Source organism: Rhipicephalus microplus, chromosome 5 (assembly GCF_043290135.1).
Source record: "Rhipicephalus microplus isolate Deutch F79 chromosome 5, USDA_Rmic, whole genome shotgun sequence".
In the NCBI taxonomy this organism is placed as follows: domain Eukaryota; kingdom Metazoa; phylum Arthropoda; class Arachnida; order Ixodida; family Ixodidae; genus Rhipicephalus; species Rhipicephalus microplus.
The window spans coordinates 128016865-128035223 of NC_134704.1; the positions used below are offsets into that span (position 1 = coordinate 128016865).

The following is an 18359-nucleotide window of genomic DNA, read 5'->3' on the forward strand; positions in this document are numbered from 1 at the left end:
TGCGGCAATTTTCGAGGGTGCGATAAATACTCGAGAAAAAAAAAATCTTATTTTATTTGGGCAATGTGGGGGGTGCGAGAATTCTGCAAGTGCGAGGATTACGCGAGTAAATACAGTATGTTCAATGTTGCTCAAGAGCAACAACTTATTTGGTATCAAGGTTTCAATGATGTAACACGCGGCTAACCTAACCAGTGTGCACATAATTTTCCTACAATGCCTTCCGAGACATTTTAGGTATAACAAATGATGCAGTAGCTTCCTGTTCAGCTGCAGTAAAATAAATTTCTTTCAGCGTGTGGAGCTTCTTTTACCACCAGTCAGGTGCTCAAACAGAACACTACAAATTCGCGATGGATTTATATTTACGTATTTTCTAAAAGCACAAGGCGCTCGGTAATGTTTGTCTCTTACCGCATATAGCCCGAGAAGGGTCGCACAGCAGTGTGTGTTTGCAGAAAAAAATATCTTTGGGATTATTGCCCCAGAGCAACAGCGGGCATCAAAGGATTAAAGTCTGTTCCTTATGTTGATAAGTGATGAAAAAGCCAGTACACTCGGCTAATAACAGTTTTTATACGATTATAAACGATTTTATACGATTTTATATATATATATATATATATATATATATATATATATATATATATATAATTTATATTTTATATAATGTATATTTTATATATAAGATTTTATACGATTACGAGAGACGTCATGGAGGGCACTGAAAATTTCGACCACCTGGGGTTTTTTAACATGCACCCAAATCTGAGCACGTGGGCCTACAATATTTTCACCTCCATTGAAAATGCAGCCGCCCCACCTGGGATTTGATCCCGCCACCTGCGGATCAGCCGTCAAGTACCTTAGGCACTAGACCATCATGACGGGGCAGCAGATTTTCTTAAAAACCATAATGAACAAACCATTATGAGGGGGCAACTAAACATAATACACAGGAAAAAACAGATGAGAACAGGCGCAAACTAGCAACTGGCTTTATTCAAAGAGGCTTTATTCAAAAAGGCTTCATTCAAACATCCTGTGCAGAGGCACCGCCACAACAACCAAGAATTTGGATATTGTGGCGGTGCCTCTGTGCAGGGTTTTGATGTATAAAGGTGTGAATCCTCTGAATAAAGCCATTCCGTAGTTTGTGCCTGTCCCCGTCTGTTTCTTCCAGTGTATTAGTTGCGCTCTCACGATGGTTTCTATGTCAAAGCGCCTACTCGCCCAACAGTCAACTTTTTTGAAGAATTAACAAAATTGTTACAAGCTTTAAACAAGGTGCTGTGCGTCTAGTTTATCATCACACTAAATCGCTTTAGATTACAGTCGCACGTTTTTATAGGAGGCAGTGATATAAGAGAAACGGGTATAAGAGACCCCAGTGTGCCTACAGTAAAATATGGGTTGGTAAAATAATGCATGCGAGGTACTCTGCTTATAAGAGATGTCTCATATAAGAGACAAGGATTGCTACCTACAGCATGTTTCTTATAAAGGGGCTTAACTGTGTTGCATCAGGTTCAACAACGAAAGTAGTAAATGATGTTCTCCACAGTGTCCGAAGATGATTTAGGCGAACCTCACACTCTTTCTAACCATGACAAAAAAATTTGGACCATTCGAGAACAATCTGAACTAGCTGCGATGAAGAAAGGGGAATGCTAGAAACTGGCACATAAAACTTTTTAAAGAGGTCTTTTAAACCTGTGCAGTCATGTCCCATTGGTTAGAACATTGGGCTGCTGTGCTATAGGACAAGGCTTTTTCTATCACATCATTGGTTACTCATTCCTGTACAGAGCTATAGGCATACCTTACCTATTTAAAGACATGTATGCTTGAGATAGAGATGCATTTAGTGAGAACAAACGTATTAGCACAAAGCAGCAACTGGTGCCGTCCAGAAGTGTTCTCTGGCTTTATTTGTTGGCTCTGAAGCACAATAATTGCTGATAAAAGAATCAGGTCTGGCTTCATTTCTTTTTCCTTAAATAATGACACCATGCTACCTGAACGAAGCCTTCTGGCAGCATAACAAGCACATTCATGCAGTACTAAAGCATTCAATCGAAAACTACACTTTCCACAGTAATAATACGCTTCAAGCGCCAATTTTGATGTACTGTCTGCAAATGCGTTAAATTAACAAGACATTTTCCAAGGCACTCAGTATTACATTCCAAGAAAGAAAATGAAGGAAGATGGTGTTTTGTGTGAGTTTCATCAATTAATGTTAATTAGCACATGACTAAATATTTATTTATTCTGCAATTAGTCGGCTTCAATCTTTGCACAAAAATAATCAAATATTAGGTCCAAAATGCATGCACAGTGTTTTTTGGTCGTATTCATTTTAAGTGAAAAAAAAAATACTGTATGTTGCAGTTGGTTTTGAAACACCGCACAAAGAGAGTTCTTTAATTATGGCAAAGTGATTCTCTGCAGCATTGTGCAGCAGAATGAAGTTCAATGACTGCTACTTGTCCACTTCGAAAACCTGCACTAATGTGCACCCTACATTTCCAGCCATTTGAAGAAACACGCACTGCGTGATGCACTTCCAAAGTTGGCCACTGAAGGGGTCATACAAATCATGCAAAATGCTAGAAAAAGAAAGAAATATTATAGAAGAAAGCCACTCACGTTCAGCCTGCTTGAAGGTTACCAGCACCAGCAGCAGGTAGACGAGCACCTCCGAATTGGCAATGTCGCTCACGCACTCCTGGCTTCCTGTCAGCGCTTGGATAACCTATGAGCGATTTGTCTTTCTAGTTGGCAGGCAGTCACGTATGCAAGCATGTTTATATAAAATAAAAACTGAAATCCCGGATTTAATGTTTAAAGCAACACAGGGGTTGTGAGAGACCTTGCAGCAGAGGAAGTCGCAATAAATTTTGAAAACTTAGATACCATAGCCTTTTTTTGAAAGCCCCAAAAAATTACATTCTTTTTACCCCTTAAATATTTCGCACATGGTACACTCAATGAAAAAATAGCAACCAATAAGAACACAAAATACCAAGCCATCCTTCGAGAAAAAATTTTCTTACAGTACATTATGTTGTCAATAATGCTCTCTCATGCCTAGAAGCACAAGTTTAATAACTACTCTGCAGCCCTTGTACAGTTGAACGGCTTTATAAAAGACATACACCAGAGAGCAGTTCTTGCCCATTACACGAGGCTTCCCTTAAAAGCAAGGTACCACGTTCCTATTTTATGATGTAGGCACGCTGTTGCCTTTTATACCCAACTGTCTGTTAGATCAGTGCCTCCTATAAAAGGCTTCAACTGTGGTAACGATTCATCGGACATGGAACTTGATACAGTAGAATCTCGATGATAGGATTACAATTGATCCAAATTTCACTATGAAACGAATTTTATGGTTGTTTTGATAGACTACGTTCTAGAAAGCGTGCCGTGATTTAATGTTATACAAACGATTTCACCAGCCACCTCAGATGATACGAACGTGCGATTGATGTCTGCACGGGAGCGGCGCAACGCGACTTGCTTATTGGGGGAAAGCGGGTTCACACTTGGCTTTGAAGGGAACGAATGCGGCACAACTCTCCTGAATTTCTCTCGCTTCCCCACTTTAGCGGCCAGAAAGCCACATCACGAGGCGAATAAAAAAAAACCCGATTCGAGACCAATTTTTCCACCACACAATAGCAAATCACCTTTCCCTTTCACGGCACGGATCAAACCACCTGATGTAAACAACCGGTCACAAATTCAACATGGCGGCAAAAACGTCAACATGGCGGCAAAAACGTCAAGGTTGCTCACATGGGCGCAATTTCAAACCACCCGCACAGCACGACGAAGCTAACATCCTCGACAGGGACGCTTTGGAGAGCCTGGTTTAGATTACAACTGCCGAGAACAGAAGAAGTAGAAAAAGGTGCAGCAGCAGTGAATCGCTATTCCCCAACGTGTTTCACTTTTGCACAGCCAGCTGAATTCATCGCCACTGTTGCTGGTGTGTCTGTTCATGTCGTTTCTGCTGCCATATCTTTCGAAACATTTTAAAATTTCAGTGCTTTACATGCATAAGTAAAACTTAATACAAATTTTAATGCTCATGAAACAAGTAAAATCAAATAAATTCTCGAAGTGACGAAGTCTGTCGCGGCAGTAGCATGTATGAGGGGCAGAACGAATGTGAACGTTTTTGACGCACGCAGATGTGGTGTTACAACTGTTGTGGTGTTTTTGTTCTCACTTTGCTTCTCAAGTGAGAGCGCTCTAGAACCGCTTTCTTTTAGTGTCAACTTGGCGGTGCGGTTATCCAGCTGATCACGAGGCGAAGCAAGTGAATTTTCAGCGACTTTTACTCGCTTTCAGCAGCATGAGTAAGGAAACAGCAGCACAGTTTTATTCCTTTCCGGCGGCTTTCTAGGAAGACATCAAAGGCAGGCAACGCTTTTTGAGCACGATTGGAAAACGCTGCCAATCGGTAGTCGAGGCTCTCACGAACACCTGAGTCAAATTTTCTTATACAGCCCGCAGCTTGCAAATCACAATGAATTTTCAATGCCAGCTAAAAATTGCTTTCTCTTCTCTCGACATATCACGCTACGAGCTCAAAAATCACTCATTAGAGCCATTGTATAAGCTTTTGGCTAATTTGAGCATGGCACGTTGGTCGTTACTGGGGCTGCGACTGATCAACGCGTGCATATGCGGTCGCACTGAAAAGCCGCATATTCGTAGAAAAAAGAAAAGAAAGAGAAAATGTTCTCAAGGTCACGAGGTGCACGTGACGTATTTTCTTCCCCCGTGCCATCCTTCCCTGCTTCGTTTCCAGCGCTTTCGCCGGGACGACAAGAGAGAATGTGATTGCAGCGTGCGACAAATCTTTGCAACTCAGCTCCTATCAGACAGATTCTCAAAATTTTTGCAGCAGTGAATTCATGAAGCAATAGGCCCTTTAGTGAATCCAGTCCATGGCTAATAGAAAAAGTGTTGCAGGGTCCCTTTAAATGAACGTATTACCCTTAGATCGATTCATCTTTTTTTTTCTTCAAGTTTAAAGCTTGTTATGCCAGCTTATATGCTCTAAGCATAGTGAATTTTGAATGTTACATATTTTACAGGTTATCACTTGCATTCTGTCAGAATCAACTTCCTTTTAATAAAAAAAAAAGGCATTTGCAAAGAGACTTTATTTTATTTAAAAAAATTGTGTACAGGTAAGCTAGGTCATGATAACTATTCCCATTTTTTATACAGTGAAACCTCGGTAAACTGCACACGCTTAAACAGCAGTTTCGTTTTAAAAGTAGTAAAGTCTAATGCTCGACTCGGCAGCCATTGAACATAATGCATTTTGTAACGGCATAAACCGTACCAGCTTATAGCGTGTGCATTAGTTAGTTTTCCAATTGTGTGCGTAAGTAGTTTTTCCAATTTTCGTTGCGCAATGCCGCGGCATGTCGTCCCCCATGGGTGTCCCAACAGAATAGCAAGCCCCAGAGATAGAAACACACCTTGCTTGTTTGTGTTGATGACGATAGCGGCTGTGTTGATGAGTGCTATCGCTTGAATTTTTCGGCAACCAGAAGTACGTGGCCTCCAAAATTGAAAGTTCAGCACTCAGCTGGCACTCGACCGGCTAGGCTTCTGGTGTTTTCTACACGATGGCGCTTTGCACAAACACGCAAATACAATGTGCGCTTGCTTTGCTTTCTTTGTGTTCCTTGTTCCTTTGGCGCCGTGCATAAGTGTTCTCTGGCTGTGCCGTGCTGTACGCGAGAGCTGCGGGAGCGTTGTTTTTCACATGTGTATGTATGCTTGTGCCGCCTCATACTTGCGTCATGCCGAAGCTGGGACAAAAGCATCGAGTGCTGAAAATAGAGGAGAAATTGGACATAATTCGTGCTAATGAACGTGGCACGAAGAAATCGACACTGGCACATGAAAAAGACCTGCCATTAACCACGGTTTGTGGAGTTTGAAATTACAGAGAGAAGTTACTCGGCAGTGCTGCTGCAACTGCAAAAAGGTGCTGGCAACGCGGTTCGTCGTTTTCAAATGTAGAGGAGGCGCTGGTCAAGTGGCTAAAAGCTGCAGGGTCGAAAAATCTGCCTATCAGTGGACCCCTGCTCGTGGTGAAGGCTCTGGGTTTTGCCTCGCAGCTCCGCCATGACAACTTCATCTGCAGCAATGGCTGGCTGGCCAAATTTAAGGTGAGGCACGGCATTACCACAAGGACTGTTTCTGGAGAAGGTGCTGCTGCTGACGTGGATGGCACGGAGCAGTGGTAAAATGGTCAGCTGAAGAACATCTCCGAAGACTACGCACAAAATGACATCTTTAATATGGATGAATTGGCGCTATTCTTTAAGCTGCTACCAAACAAAACGCTCGGGTTCAAAGGTGAGACGTGCAACGGCGGCAAGCATGCAAAGAACAGAACATCAGTAGCGTTTTGCGTAAACATGACTGGAACTAGCTAAACTCCGCTCCTCGTGATTGGAAAGTCGGCGAAGCCAAGATGCTTCAAAGGCACCCGACTGCCATCAGGGGTCATCTATCGTAGCAATACCAAAGCATGGATGATGGCAAAACCGTTTGAGGAGTGCTTGCGCTTTATCGATTGTTATATTGTAGCTAAGAACAGAAAAGTTGTTATTATTTTAGACAAAACTTTGGTGCACGTCGTCCTGGACAACCTGACGACTGTGAAGTTGGCGTTTCTGCCACCAAACACAACAGCGGTTGCCCAGTCTTTGGACCAAGGCGTCATTCTAGCTGTAAAACAGCTCTACAATAAGAATCTGCTGCGCAGATTTTTTATGGCCATTGAATGTGGCAAATTATTCTCCATTGACTTGATTGGTGCAATTCACCTGCTCGAATACCGTAAATACCCGCGTATAATAAGAGTTTTTTTCCCTAATATTAGCGTTCCAAAGTTCCAGTTCGTACTACACTCAAACTTCATTATAACAAAGTTGAAGGGGAGCCACAATTATTTTGTTATATCCATTATTTCATTATATCGATTATAACAGTTTGTGGCAATGTATGCTCAGATGGGCGCACACCTACAAGCATGCAAAGAAGGAAATCCCCTCGAGGCTCGATGTACCACGATGCGACCACGCGTGCCACGGAAAATAAACCCAGTCGAAACTTATTAATTCGAACTCATGCTGAGGTCCCGTCAAAGCTATGTGTATTCCAATGAGCGAAAATGCCCTGTAATTCGAACGTACCGCGCTCTGAAAATGCTCTCAGCACCATTCCCAATCCCGCGGTGGCACCTCTGAACGCTGCGTGCGAAGAAGGAAAAGAAGAAAAGAAAAGAAAAGACTGTGGCGGATTGTTTGCTCTCTCTCAAATGTCGATCTGCATTGCGCCTGTGCCACGCTTATCCCTTTTCCGTCTCTGCATGTAGAGACCCTTCTCCTTTCAAGGCCACACGCGGAGAGAGAGAGAAAAAAAAATAAAACTGTTGCAGAGAGTCCTTTTTTCTCGGTGCAAAGGGTAGCAGCGGAGACGCAGTCATTGCCATTGGAGAGGGAAATCCCTTCACACTGCGGCGCCGCTTCTCGGTCATGTGACCCGCTGAGCACTTCCTCAATCCTCTCCACTGGTTGTGCAAATAGGACGGTTCTCTCGGCCACGCGGGGCGTGGCTGTAAGGTCGGCGCTGGAGTTTTAAAAGAGCTGTACCAAATGAGCCTCAGACTCCACAGAAAACGATATACTTAACACACTTCTTTCTGGTTTTTTGGGGGGGGGGGGGGATAGACCATTTGATAGACTAATTTAGTTAGTTATATCCATTTACCGGTCAATTTACTTAATTACAACGAGGTTTAAAATGCATGGTTCTCAATAAAGCTTCCAAGGGGAATTTTATTTACCTCGTTATATCCATTATCGCATTATATCCCATTACGTTATAACGAGGTTTGAGTGTATGTATGGATCCGAACGAAAACTTGCTCGAAAAACAACGTTGTGCTTGAAGTTCCGGTTTTGTAACTGTCGCTTGGCTACGGCTTCGTTTTGTGTACTAGTGGCTATGGCTTGGCTTCGTTACCTTCGTACCCTCGCGTGGCAAAAGTGAGCATTAGCGCCATTTCTTTCTTTGGTTTTGAGTTGTTTGAGCGTGTACTTTGACAGGGGACGTGTGCACGTGAGAACCTCACTGTGTTCTGTGCCTCGCTTCGCAAAGGTGTAACATGCCAGGGTATCGTAACCAGTACTCGACTGCATTCAAAAGAAAGGTCATCGCAGCTGCCGAGGAAATCGGCAACAGTGCAGCCGGAAGACAGTTCGGAGTCACCGAGGGAAGTGTCTGTGGATAACGACGACGGAAAGAAGCGCTTTTCGCGTGCAGCGGAAAGCAAAAAAGCTTTCGCGGTCCAAAGAAAGGGGCTTTCACAGAGATTGAACTCGCACAGACCGAGTTCGTTCAAGGTCAGCGGGCAACGCACTTGCCAGCCAACATGGAGCTAATGCAGATGAAAGCGAAGGAGCTGGCGAGAGAAAAGGGGATGCTGAGCTCAGACTTCAAAGCCAGCAAGCACTGGATCTACCGTTACAAGTGCCAAGCCGGATTTTACCTGCGCTGGCGAACCTCCATTTCTCGGAAGTTCCCTGAAGCATTTGAAGAGTTTCTTATCTCATTTCAAAGCCATGTGATTACGTTGCACTGCTCACAGAACTTCCAGCTAGGACAAATCAGCAACGCCGATCAAACGCCAGTTTACCTAGACATGCCATTGCCCCTAAAGTTCACGAGAAGGGCTCGAAACAAGTTTGTGTCCGTACCACCGGCAATGAAAAAACATGCGTTCCAGTCATGTTATCGTGCACGGCCGACGGCCACAAGTTCCCACATCACGTCGTCTTCAAGCGCAAGATAATGCCGAAATGGGAGGAGCTGCCGAAGAATGTCATCGTGAGATGTCACAATAAAGGCTGGGTGAACGAAGACCTTGTCCTTGATTGGGTAAAGTGCGTGTGGTGCAGACGGCTTGGCGCCCTGCTGCCTTTTCTATTCATTCTGGTGCTGTACGCGTTTTACTGCCACTCGGCCAATTCAGTGAAGAGACTCTAGCACGACTGCGGCACGGAACTGGTCGTGATTCCGGGTGGGATTACATCTCAACTGCAACCTCTCAACGCTTGTGTAAATGGGCCATTCAAGAATGAGGTCACGCGTTGCTATGCTGAGTGGGTGCGCTCAGGTGAGCCTGCAGTCACGCAGACTGGGCGGCTGAAACGGGCATCACCGGCCACACTGTGCAAATGCATCGTGGACACTTGGGCAAGCATCCCATGAGACCTTGTGCGTCGTTCCTTCAAGAAGTGCAGCATCTCTAATGTCCTCGATGGCACAGAATACGAGCACCTATTTGACGATTTGTCTGACAAGGAAATGTCCGAGGAGAGCGCAGTTGAAGACAGTGATTGACATGGCGGATGTATAATAAATAAATGTGTTTTGGATGACCTTTCCTATGGCGTTATACGCGGGTAAAAGTTTTCTACGCGGGCAAAAGTTTTGTACGCGGGTAAAAGTTATACGCAGGTAAAAGGCGTGGCCTGTCTATCCCTCGTCCTTGCCGTACATAGCCACCGGGACGCGAGAACGGAGATGGCGGTACTTGTGTTCACTAGATGGATGCACAGACGGACGCATGGACGGACGGACGAACGGACGGATGGATGCGCGAAGCGGGTATGTGCCACAAGGGATGCAAGATGGCAGTACTTGGAGTGTTCAGTAGATGGATGGAGACTAGGAGACAGATAAACAGATGGACGTACGCATGGATGTACAGACAGATGAACGCACAGGCAGACGGACGGACGAATGAATGGACGCACGGACGGGCTGACGGACACTTCGCTCCACTCATCATCACTCCGTGGATATGCTGTGATTCTTTCATTTCACGCCTATGAACTTTGGCCTCGCATTATATTCGCGTTCGTATTATACACGGGTAATTATAGTAAATAAACAATTGTATTGGGCCAGTTGGTAAGGATCCATCTAATGGTGAAGAGCCCGCAGAACTAGAAATGTAACTCAATAAACAATTGTATCGGGCCAGTTGGTAAGGCCAGTTGGTAGTGGCTGCGCTTCTTAGCAAGATGGATAATTATAGTAGTCGCGGCGGCAGGTTGAAGCAATGACAGTTTAAAATTGCTTCAAGCGTGCTGGCTCAGTGTGTGTGCGAGCGACACAGATGATGCTAGTGGTGACACCCTCATCCAGACTTCGGACATCGTAGACAAAGCTAGTGAAACTCTGCCAGCTGAAGTGCTGGAGCGGCAAGGCGTTACGAAAGACATTTCATTCCCAGACTTCAGAGACGCAGACAGCAATATGCAGACATCTCCGGACATGTCCGACGAAGCCATTGTTGCCTCAGTTGTCGAAGTGTTGCCAAACCATTGTGATGAGGAGACACAGAAAGCCACAACATGGGTGATCCAGGTCCGACAATAGCCGAAGCTGCGCATTGCGTCAGCGTCATGCCGTTGTTTGCCGAGAAGAGGGGACTGATGGAAAAGCTGGCTCGCAGCATAAGTGAGCTTGAGGCCGCTGTCGCTGCTAGGCCGCTGCGTCGTCAAATGAAGATAACAGACTTAGCCGGGGGAAGTTAAGAAATTACTGCATGTTTTTTGTTCTTTCATCGCACTCCTTGAAAATTTCTATTTTTGACAGGTGACCAGATGCTATTTCGGTTAAGCAGTACTACAGTTTAGTACATACTTTTTCCGAGCTCCAGCCAGCTACGGTTTAATGAGGTTTCACTATATATGTCATTTAGACTATATGCGAATTCGATTCGAAATTATTCGACCAAAATCCATATTCGCGGCGAATTCATTTTGAACCTGAAATTCACTATTTGCGCAAGCCTACCAACATGTAGCTGAGGATTTAGAACTGTACATTGCAACAAAAGTAATTACATTTAAGCACCACCCTTACCTGCACAGTGACTGCCTGCAGACCTCGGCAGCCGTCCAGACTGAGGAGGCAGAAGAGCAACCGGAAGTGGCCAACGCAAAGGCTCTCCAGACCTGCACAACCGTAAAACGAGAACGGGCAAACCCTTATGTGTAAATTGAGCGAGAATTCCTGCACATGCTGTGACACGTTTAAAACAGCACAGGTGCTTTTAAAAGATGTTTGCTTTGTTTGTTGGGATTCCTCAAGGCTAGAAAAATTTTAGAACTACTGTCCTTTGCTGTTACCGTATTTACTCGATTCTACTGCACGCTCGATTGTAACGCGCACCCGATTTCCCCCGGCGAAAAAAAACAAAAAACGTAAGACATCGATTGCAACGCGCACCCATTTTTCTCGCTGGCCCGCACGATCACACCACTCGAAAAAACGACTCCTTTCGGGAGCGTCTTCCATTTAAATATGAGATACGGTCGAAGCTTGTGCCCATCTGACGTGTAACAGAGCATTGCCGTCACTGTAGTTTTACCGTGGACCGATGTCAGCACGCTAACTTGCTTCGCCCCCTTCTCAACGGTTGTGGTGCCAAGCATGTCGAAGTAAAGAGGCATCTGATCGGCATTCCCAATTTGCCCAAGCAGGTAGCTGTTGTTGTGCCGCAAGTTTAGGACGAACCTCTGAAAACTGTGAAGCTTTTCATCGTACTCCTCTGCAAGACTTTTCGCATATGCCTGTTCCCCTTCGGAGGGAAAAGCCTTTCCTCTTCTTAAAGTTAGTTAGCCAGCACCTGATCGCTTTAAACTGGCTCCGCATTAGACTTTTTTCTAAGGCTAATTGCATAGCCGGCACTTGGAGCAGTTCTGTCGTCACGAGCCACTGTGCCGCTCGCTGCTCAAGCACATACTCGCCGAGCAGCTCTTTAATTTGTGGAAACCGACCCTGCTGTGGTCTACTGAAGCCTTTGCATGAAGCTTTGCTGTCGACAATCTTCTGCTTTTGTTTCTGCCGGTCCCGCACGCACGTTTCGGGAACTCCGAACGACCACGATGCGGCCCGATTTCCGTCCGTTTCTGCACACGCGATTACTCTTCTTTTAAAAGCGGCATCGTGGTACACTCGAGTTTTTGGAGTCGGCCCTTTCACGCCTTCAATGCTAATGCACTACAAGATGACGAACTCCTCAGCACACGTACGAAGTGCCGCACATGGGAAACACATAGGCAGGAATGACCGACGCGCCACGCCAACGCACGTAGTGGGCAGCCATTTTTGAAATGCCAATGGCAATAGATTGATCGTATTCATTTTTTTTTTTCGTACTTGATTCCAACGCGCATGCAATTTATGAACTCGCTTGACCGGAAAAAAGGTGCGCGTTAGATTCTAGTATATACGGTAATAAAAAAAATTGGTTCCCTGTGCTACACTCCGACGATGAAGCCCAGTATATAAACTTAAATACAAAGCTTACGGACTAAGATTGATGTGCACACTGACCCGGATTGTTTCGGAGCACATTGTGCAAGGCCTGAAGAGCTTGCTCGGTCTGCGCCACCCGCTGGATGCCACCGCTCGCTTGACCAACATTGTTATCATCCAGAGAGCGAGCGGAGTGCAGGTACTGCGCCTGGGACCCCACAAAGTCAAGCAGGTCCAGGGCAAATTGGCGTGGGTTCTGCAAGGCAATAGTTTACTCCGGATGAAACCCCTCAATTCTGAACGCTGGCTCCAGAGGTCGAGACTTGATATGTTTCACAACTACAGCTGAAAATGGTTGTTACAGGTGTCAAATGGTTGTTACAGTTTATTATAAAGTGCAAGATATAACAGCGGATGGTACACTATACTGGCAAGAGATGGCAAAAACGAGGCAAGCACTTTTACATCACCTATCAGATACAGTAAAATCTCGGTATAACAAACTTCAGGAAACCTTCAGAAAACTTATTTTGAAAGGTCGTAATAGTGAAAGCCCAAAAGTTAACCATAAATACTTATTTTCCACCAACCAAAATGACTTAGTTTTATAGCGATGGTTCATTGAACTCGTTTTTCACGAGAAAAAACAAATTTGCAAGTGAACACCAAAAAATGCACATTTATTAAAAAAAGTAATTTTTTTTTTTTGACCTATGCAGCACAAACTTTGCAGCGCGAAGGCCTTTAGCTCATCCACATTCTCCACTTTCTCCTTATCGAAAACTGCTTCCGCTTCTTCGATGCAAGCAGAGGTGAATTCATTGTAGTAACTCCGCAGTGCAAACGCTGACTTGCTTTGCGGACGCGATAAGTAATCACTGAAAAGATGAACATGACTGACGGTCTCCTCAGAGAACACCTATACTGCTTTGGCCTCCTAGATCACATGTAGAAGTGACAAAGATAAGAAAAACCCGAAGCAGCACGGCTGTCATTGCCTCTTCCGAAGAAAAGAAAGAGCTAGAAAAAAAAATTTCTTGTGTTTTGTTCCCTGCTCTCTCGCTGTCTCAGGTTTCCCGCGCCCATGCTCCTACTCCGCAACTCCCACTCTGCCCTCTACTTCGCTGACCTTGCCCTCCCGTGTTTCCTTCTCCCCTCAACTCTGCGCTTGTAAACCAGCGGCGTCAGCGTTTTAATAAAAAGAAAGGAAAGAAAGTCGTCAGTTTTTTTGTTTTGTTTTCTCCACACCGTCGCGCGTTTTTCGAGAAGCAAGGCGTTCGTTCGCTGTGTCGTCTCCTTGGGTACCACTCTGGTGGTCGCGACGGATTTCACAACATGAGTTCGTAGTACTGATGCATTGTTAATGTAACGCGAAACTAAATTAGTACTCGTTATTCTGAAAAGTTCGGTATTCTGAAGTACGTAGTAGTGAAGTAATTTCACAATGGAACTATTAGCAGTCTGTGCGGGATTTTTCAAAAGTTTGTTAATTTGAAAAGTTTGTTGAGGTTGTGTTCGTTCTACCGAGATTTTACTTTAGTAGTTGCCACAGGTGATCCATTGACAAGACTCAAAAAAGGGCCAGTTATCCTGTATAAACTTATAATGCAACAGCTGTTATTGTGATAGTTGGGATCTGCCATTGGTGCGTCGTTTCCCGAGCAGTGCCCAAGATAATTATAATCTTTTAGTCACTCTGTCACACCAGTGCAGTTTTTCAACACGAGAAATTTGCCTTCTGGGATTGCCTTTTTTTTTTTCAAGAACTTGCTGATATCTAGAACTGCCAGTGCAGGCATTTATGTTTTGTTAATTCATAAGGTTTAACATCCCAGTGTGACTTAGGCTGCGAGAAATGATGTAGTAATGTGCTGTGAATTATTCTGACCACTTGCATAGATTTTATTGCGCGTTGACATACCACAGCACACTGACCTCCAGTACTGCAGCTCCATGAAAATGTGACTACCACAGCCAGGATCAAAAGCATGTTCTTCAGGAATAGACATTTAGGGGGGAACAAGAAATCGATAACAGCTATCACTGCAAGGTGCAAGACATCCTTGCATTTTCTTTCTGCAATTCTATAAAAAAAAATGCTCAATAAAAACTTAAACTGAAAGGAAGTGAACATCTCATTTCAATGCCTCATGACACTGAAAGCATGGGTTACCTTGCTAACTGGTTCAGTAGGTTGAATATCAAAAAGCAACAGCAAAGTATGAAATCTGGCATATCTGGAGTCTATAAAATAATTAACCACTTGCTAAGCCAAGTATGAACATGATGTGATTAACCCAAATTTTGTCAGACATGATTCCATGGCACATGGATTGAAAGCCACCCACTTATGTCATGAGAAACATTTACAAAAGGTTGAAGGAAAGACTTGACATTTGAAAATTTTTGACGCTGACCGCAAAAAATACAGCAAGAATTTATGTGTGGCCAAACAGCCAATGAAACCACTGAGAGTACCGTATTTACTCGATTCTACCGCGCCCTCGATTGTAACGCGCACCCGATTTCCACGGCGAAAAAAAAAAAAAAAACGCAAGACATCGATTGCAACGCGCGCACCCATTTTTTTCGCTGGCCCGCACGATTACACCACTCGAAAAAAACTACTCCTTTCGGGAGCTTCTTCCATTTAAATATGAGGTATGGGCGAAGCTTGTGCCCATCTGACGTGTAACAGAGCATTGCCGTCACTGTAGTTTTGCCGTGGACCGATGTCAGCACGCGAACTTGCTTCACTCCCTTCTTCTCGACGGTTGTGGTGCCAGGCATGTCGAAGTAAAGAGGCGTCTGATCGGCATTCCCGATTTGCCCAAGCAGGTAGCTGTTGTTGCGCCGCAAGTTTAGGACGAATCTCTGAAAACTGTGAAGCTTTTCATCGTACTCCTCCGCAAAACTTTTCGCATATGCATGTTCCCCTTTGGAGGAAAAAGCCTTTCGTCTTCATAAACTTAGTTAGCCAGCACCTGCTCGCTTTAAACTGGCTCCGCATTAGACCTTTTTCTAAGACGACTAATTGCATAGCCCGCACTTGGAGCAGTTCTGTCGTCACGGACCGCTGTGCCGCTCACTGCTCAAGTACATACTCGCCGAGCAGCTCTTTAATTTGCGGAAACCGACCTTGCTGTGGTCCACTGAAGCCTTTGCGTGAAGCCTTGCTGTCGACAATCTTCTGCTTTTGTTTCCGCCGGTCTCACACGCACGTTTCGGGAACTCCGAACGACCGTGATGCGGCCCGATTTCCGTCCGTCTCTGCACACGTGACGACTTTTCTTTTAAAAGCGGCATCGTGGTGCACTCGAGTTTTTGGGGTCGGTTCTTCCACGCCGTCGATGCTAATTCACTACTAGATGACGAACTCCTCAGCACACGTACAAAGTGCCGCACATAAAAAACACATAGGCAGAAATGGTCGACGCGCCATGCCGACGCACGTAGGGGGCGGCCATTTTGGATTTGCTGGTGGCAATAGATTGACCGTAATTTTTTTGTTCGTACTCGATTCTAACACGCATGCGATTTATGAACTCGCTTAACCGGAAAAAAGGTGCCCGTTAGATTCGAGTAATTACGGTAACTGTAATTTACACTAAACACAGAAACAAAATGCACAGTGTAGTGGCTGGAAAGGTATTTCATCTCGGAGTGGAGGCAATCCAAAGACGGCAAAACTGAAACTGCGTCTCAGCGGCCAAAGTTTTTATCGCACTGAATTTTCTTTACCACACATGTGCAAACTTAGTGCCTTCGGGAAAGGCTCTGCCAGCAACAGTGCACTGTCTACGCTGATCGCGGAGGACGAGAAAAACCGCACTTTCTTCAAGAACTTATGAAAGGGGACACAAGGTGGTGTTTTAAAGCACACATCATCCTGTCATCGGCGGATAACGAATAACGAAAAAAACGAGGCCTCAGACGGACAGTATGTGAACCGAACAATGATGAGATGATCAGTGCTACTCTCAGTGGGACAGATGAGGCATTCATCGAAGACTCATGCAATAAATTATGCCCAGTACGTTGTACTACAAACGAAGCCGCGGACGCTCTTGTCGTTCTAAAGGAGTTTTATTACGATGTCCCAGGCAATACTCTTGCAATAGAGTGTTTGTCACATGCCCACAAACTAGTCCTTGACACCCAGCTGTTCACAAAAGACAAACAAGCATCACAGACATCTTCTCAAAATAAAGGTATGTGATAAAGCAATTGACAATATGCATTTTTGTTATGCATTCGTTAATTCAACATTCGGGTAATTTGGACAATTTCTTTTGCACTCCCTTGAGATCCGAATGAACAAGGTTTTAATGTAGAAATAAACCCTTCGCAAATCTTAGAGAAGGCACACGTCCAGTACAATGTGGAAGACAGAGCCCTGGCATACATTACTAATGCCTTACCTCAAGTGGGAAAGTGGGCTGCTCATTGTAGATGCGCACGAATATCTCGCCCACCACCAGCTCCTCTTTGTGAGCACTGTACACGAAGTTGGCACCATACGACTCGTCACACTCGCCCTGTAATGGTAACAATATAATTTACAGGTACGCACGGGGAATGCACTGCACACACAAGTCGCTGTATTTTCACAAACAAATCTGGGGTCAATGAGAAGTAGGAATAAAAAGAATGTTGTTTAGGCCAACGTTCTGACAAAGTGATTTGTCTTCATAAGAGCAGCAAACCATCTTCCTCAGTTAAATTTTTGCACTATGCTGGATCTTTCGCACCCACACTCAACAAGAGACGAGAAGCATATTGTTTTGAGGTTTGCCATACGGACACTGGGTCTGAAACTACGGCATTCTTTCATGCATGTTAAAGAGACACTAAAAGTGACTATTAAGTAGATGTTGATTGTTGAAATACCAGTCAAGAAACCTTATAGTGTTACTTTTGTGCCAAGGAAGTGCTTATTCTGAAAAAAAAAAAATCATATTTTAGTAGTCCCGCGCAACAGAACGCCTGACGTCACTGTTGCTGTGCATAACGTCGCCCGGCTGTACCGCGCTGCCGCCGACACTACTCGCAGCAGCGAAAGTAGCGGGAGCCACAGTAGCAACAACAACGACTGAACAATTTTTAACCATGGCCTTCAGATTGCAGGTGTGCTTGGTTGAACTGGGCTCCACTAAATAGCACAATCTGTCCAGTTTAAACAGGCAAAAATTGAATTTCCGAACAACTCGCTCCATTCTCCATAGTAACGTCTAGGGGCTATTTTTTTTTTTTTTCAATAAACCTAACAGAAATGAACAAGGAGCATTTTATTATGTCTCTTGATGCACAAAAAATTCTTTATTTAGTGCAGCTAGATCGATTACTAGAAATTAATTGAAGATGGTAGGTCTGACGTCATCGGGGTCATTTTGTGAACATCCTACTGTGGCGCATTTGTTCTCGTGGCGCATATACCTTAATGCTTCGGCAAGTATGGCACTGCTGTTGATAATATTGTCGTTTTAGACGTCATACATTGAGCTTTCACTCTTACCTAAATTGTTATTTGACCTTAGTGTCCCTCCAATCAAAAAGTGCAAGTTTTTTACCATCTTGCAACTATCAATATTCAGCTACCTTAGCCAAAAACAGACCCCTGCACCCTAGTGTTAGCCAGGCAACCTCTCGGTAGCCACTAAGCCTTCCTTTGCAAATTTGTGCATTTTGGTCCCAGTATTCGTACAAGATTCAAGAAGCTTCTTGCATTATCTCAAGAACTAATTTTGGTGTATATCTTGAGCGCATACCTTACTTCACGCTCGAGTAGCTGCTGTGCAAGCAGGCTTTGTGGGGAAGTAAAAGTATAAAACATGGGAGCTATTCTTGCGGTGTCCAATTCAGCCACCACTCAATGGTTGGAGCTGGCGAGCAGCGCACCAATTGTTTCCAGTCCTCCTTCCGCAACATAATTTTGACGCCATGCAGCTTTACCAGCTTTCGACAAAAATAAGAAAGAC

General features: G+C 44.5%; 1 protein-coding gene across 1 annotated transcript in view; it reads right to left on the reverse strand.

The window, feature by feature from the left end:
• The window catches only part of Rme-8 (receptor mediated endocytosis 8), a 176552-nt gene that overhangs the window by 40634 nt on the left and 117559 nt on the right, over positions 1–18359 (reverse strand). The window contains exons 34-37 of the mRNA XM_037425074.2: positions 16803–16919; positions 12460–12637; positions 10984–11075; positions 2653–2758 (exon numbers count right to left, since the gene is read on the reverse strand). Of these exons, the coding sequence (XP_037280971.2) occupies positions 2653–2758; positions 10984–11075; positions 12460–12637; positions 16803–16919 (493 nt within the window). The remainder of the gene's footprint in view (positions 1–2652; positions 2759–10983; positions 11076–12459; positions 12638–16802; positions 16920–18359) is intronic.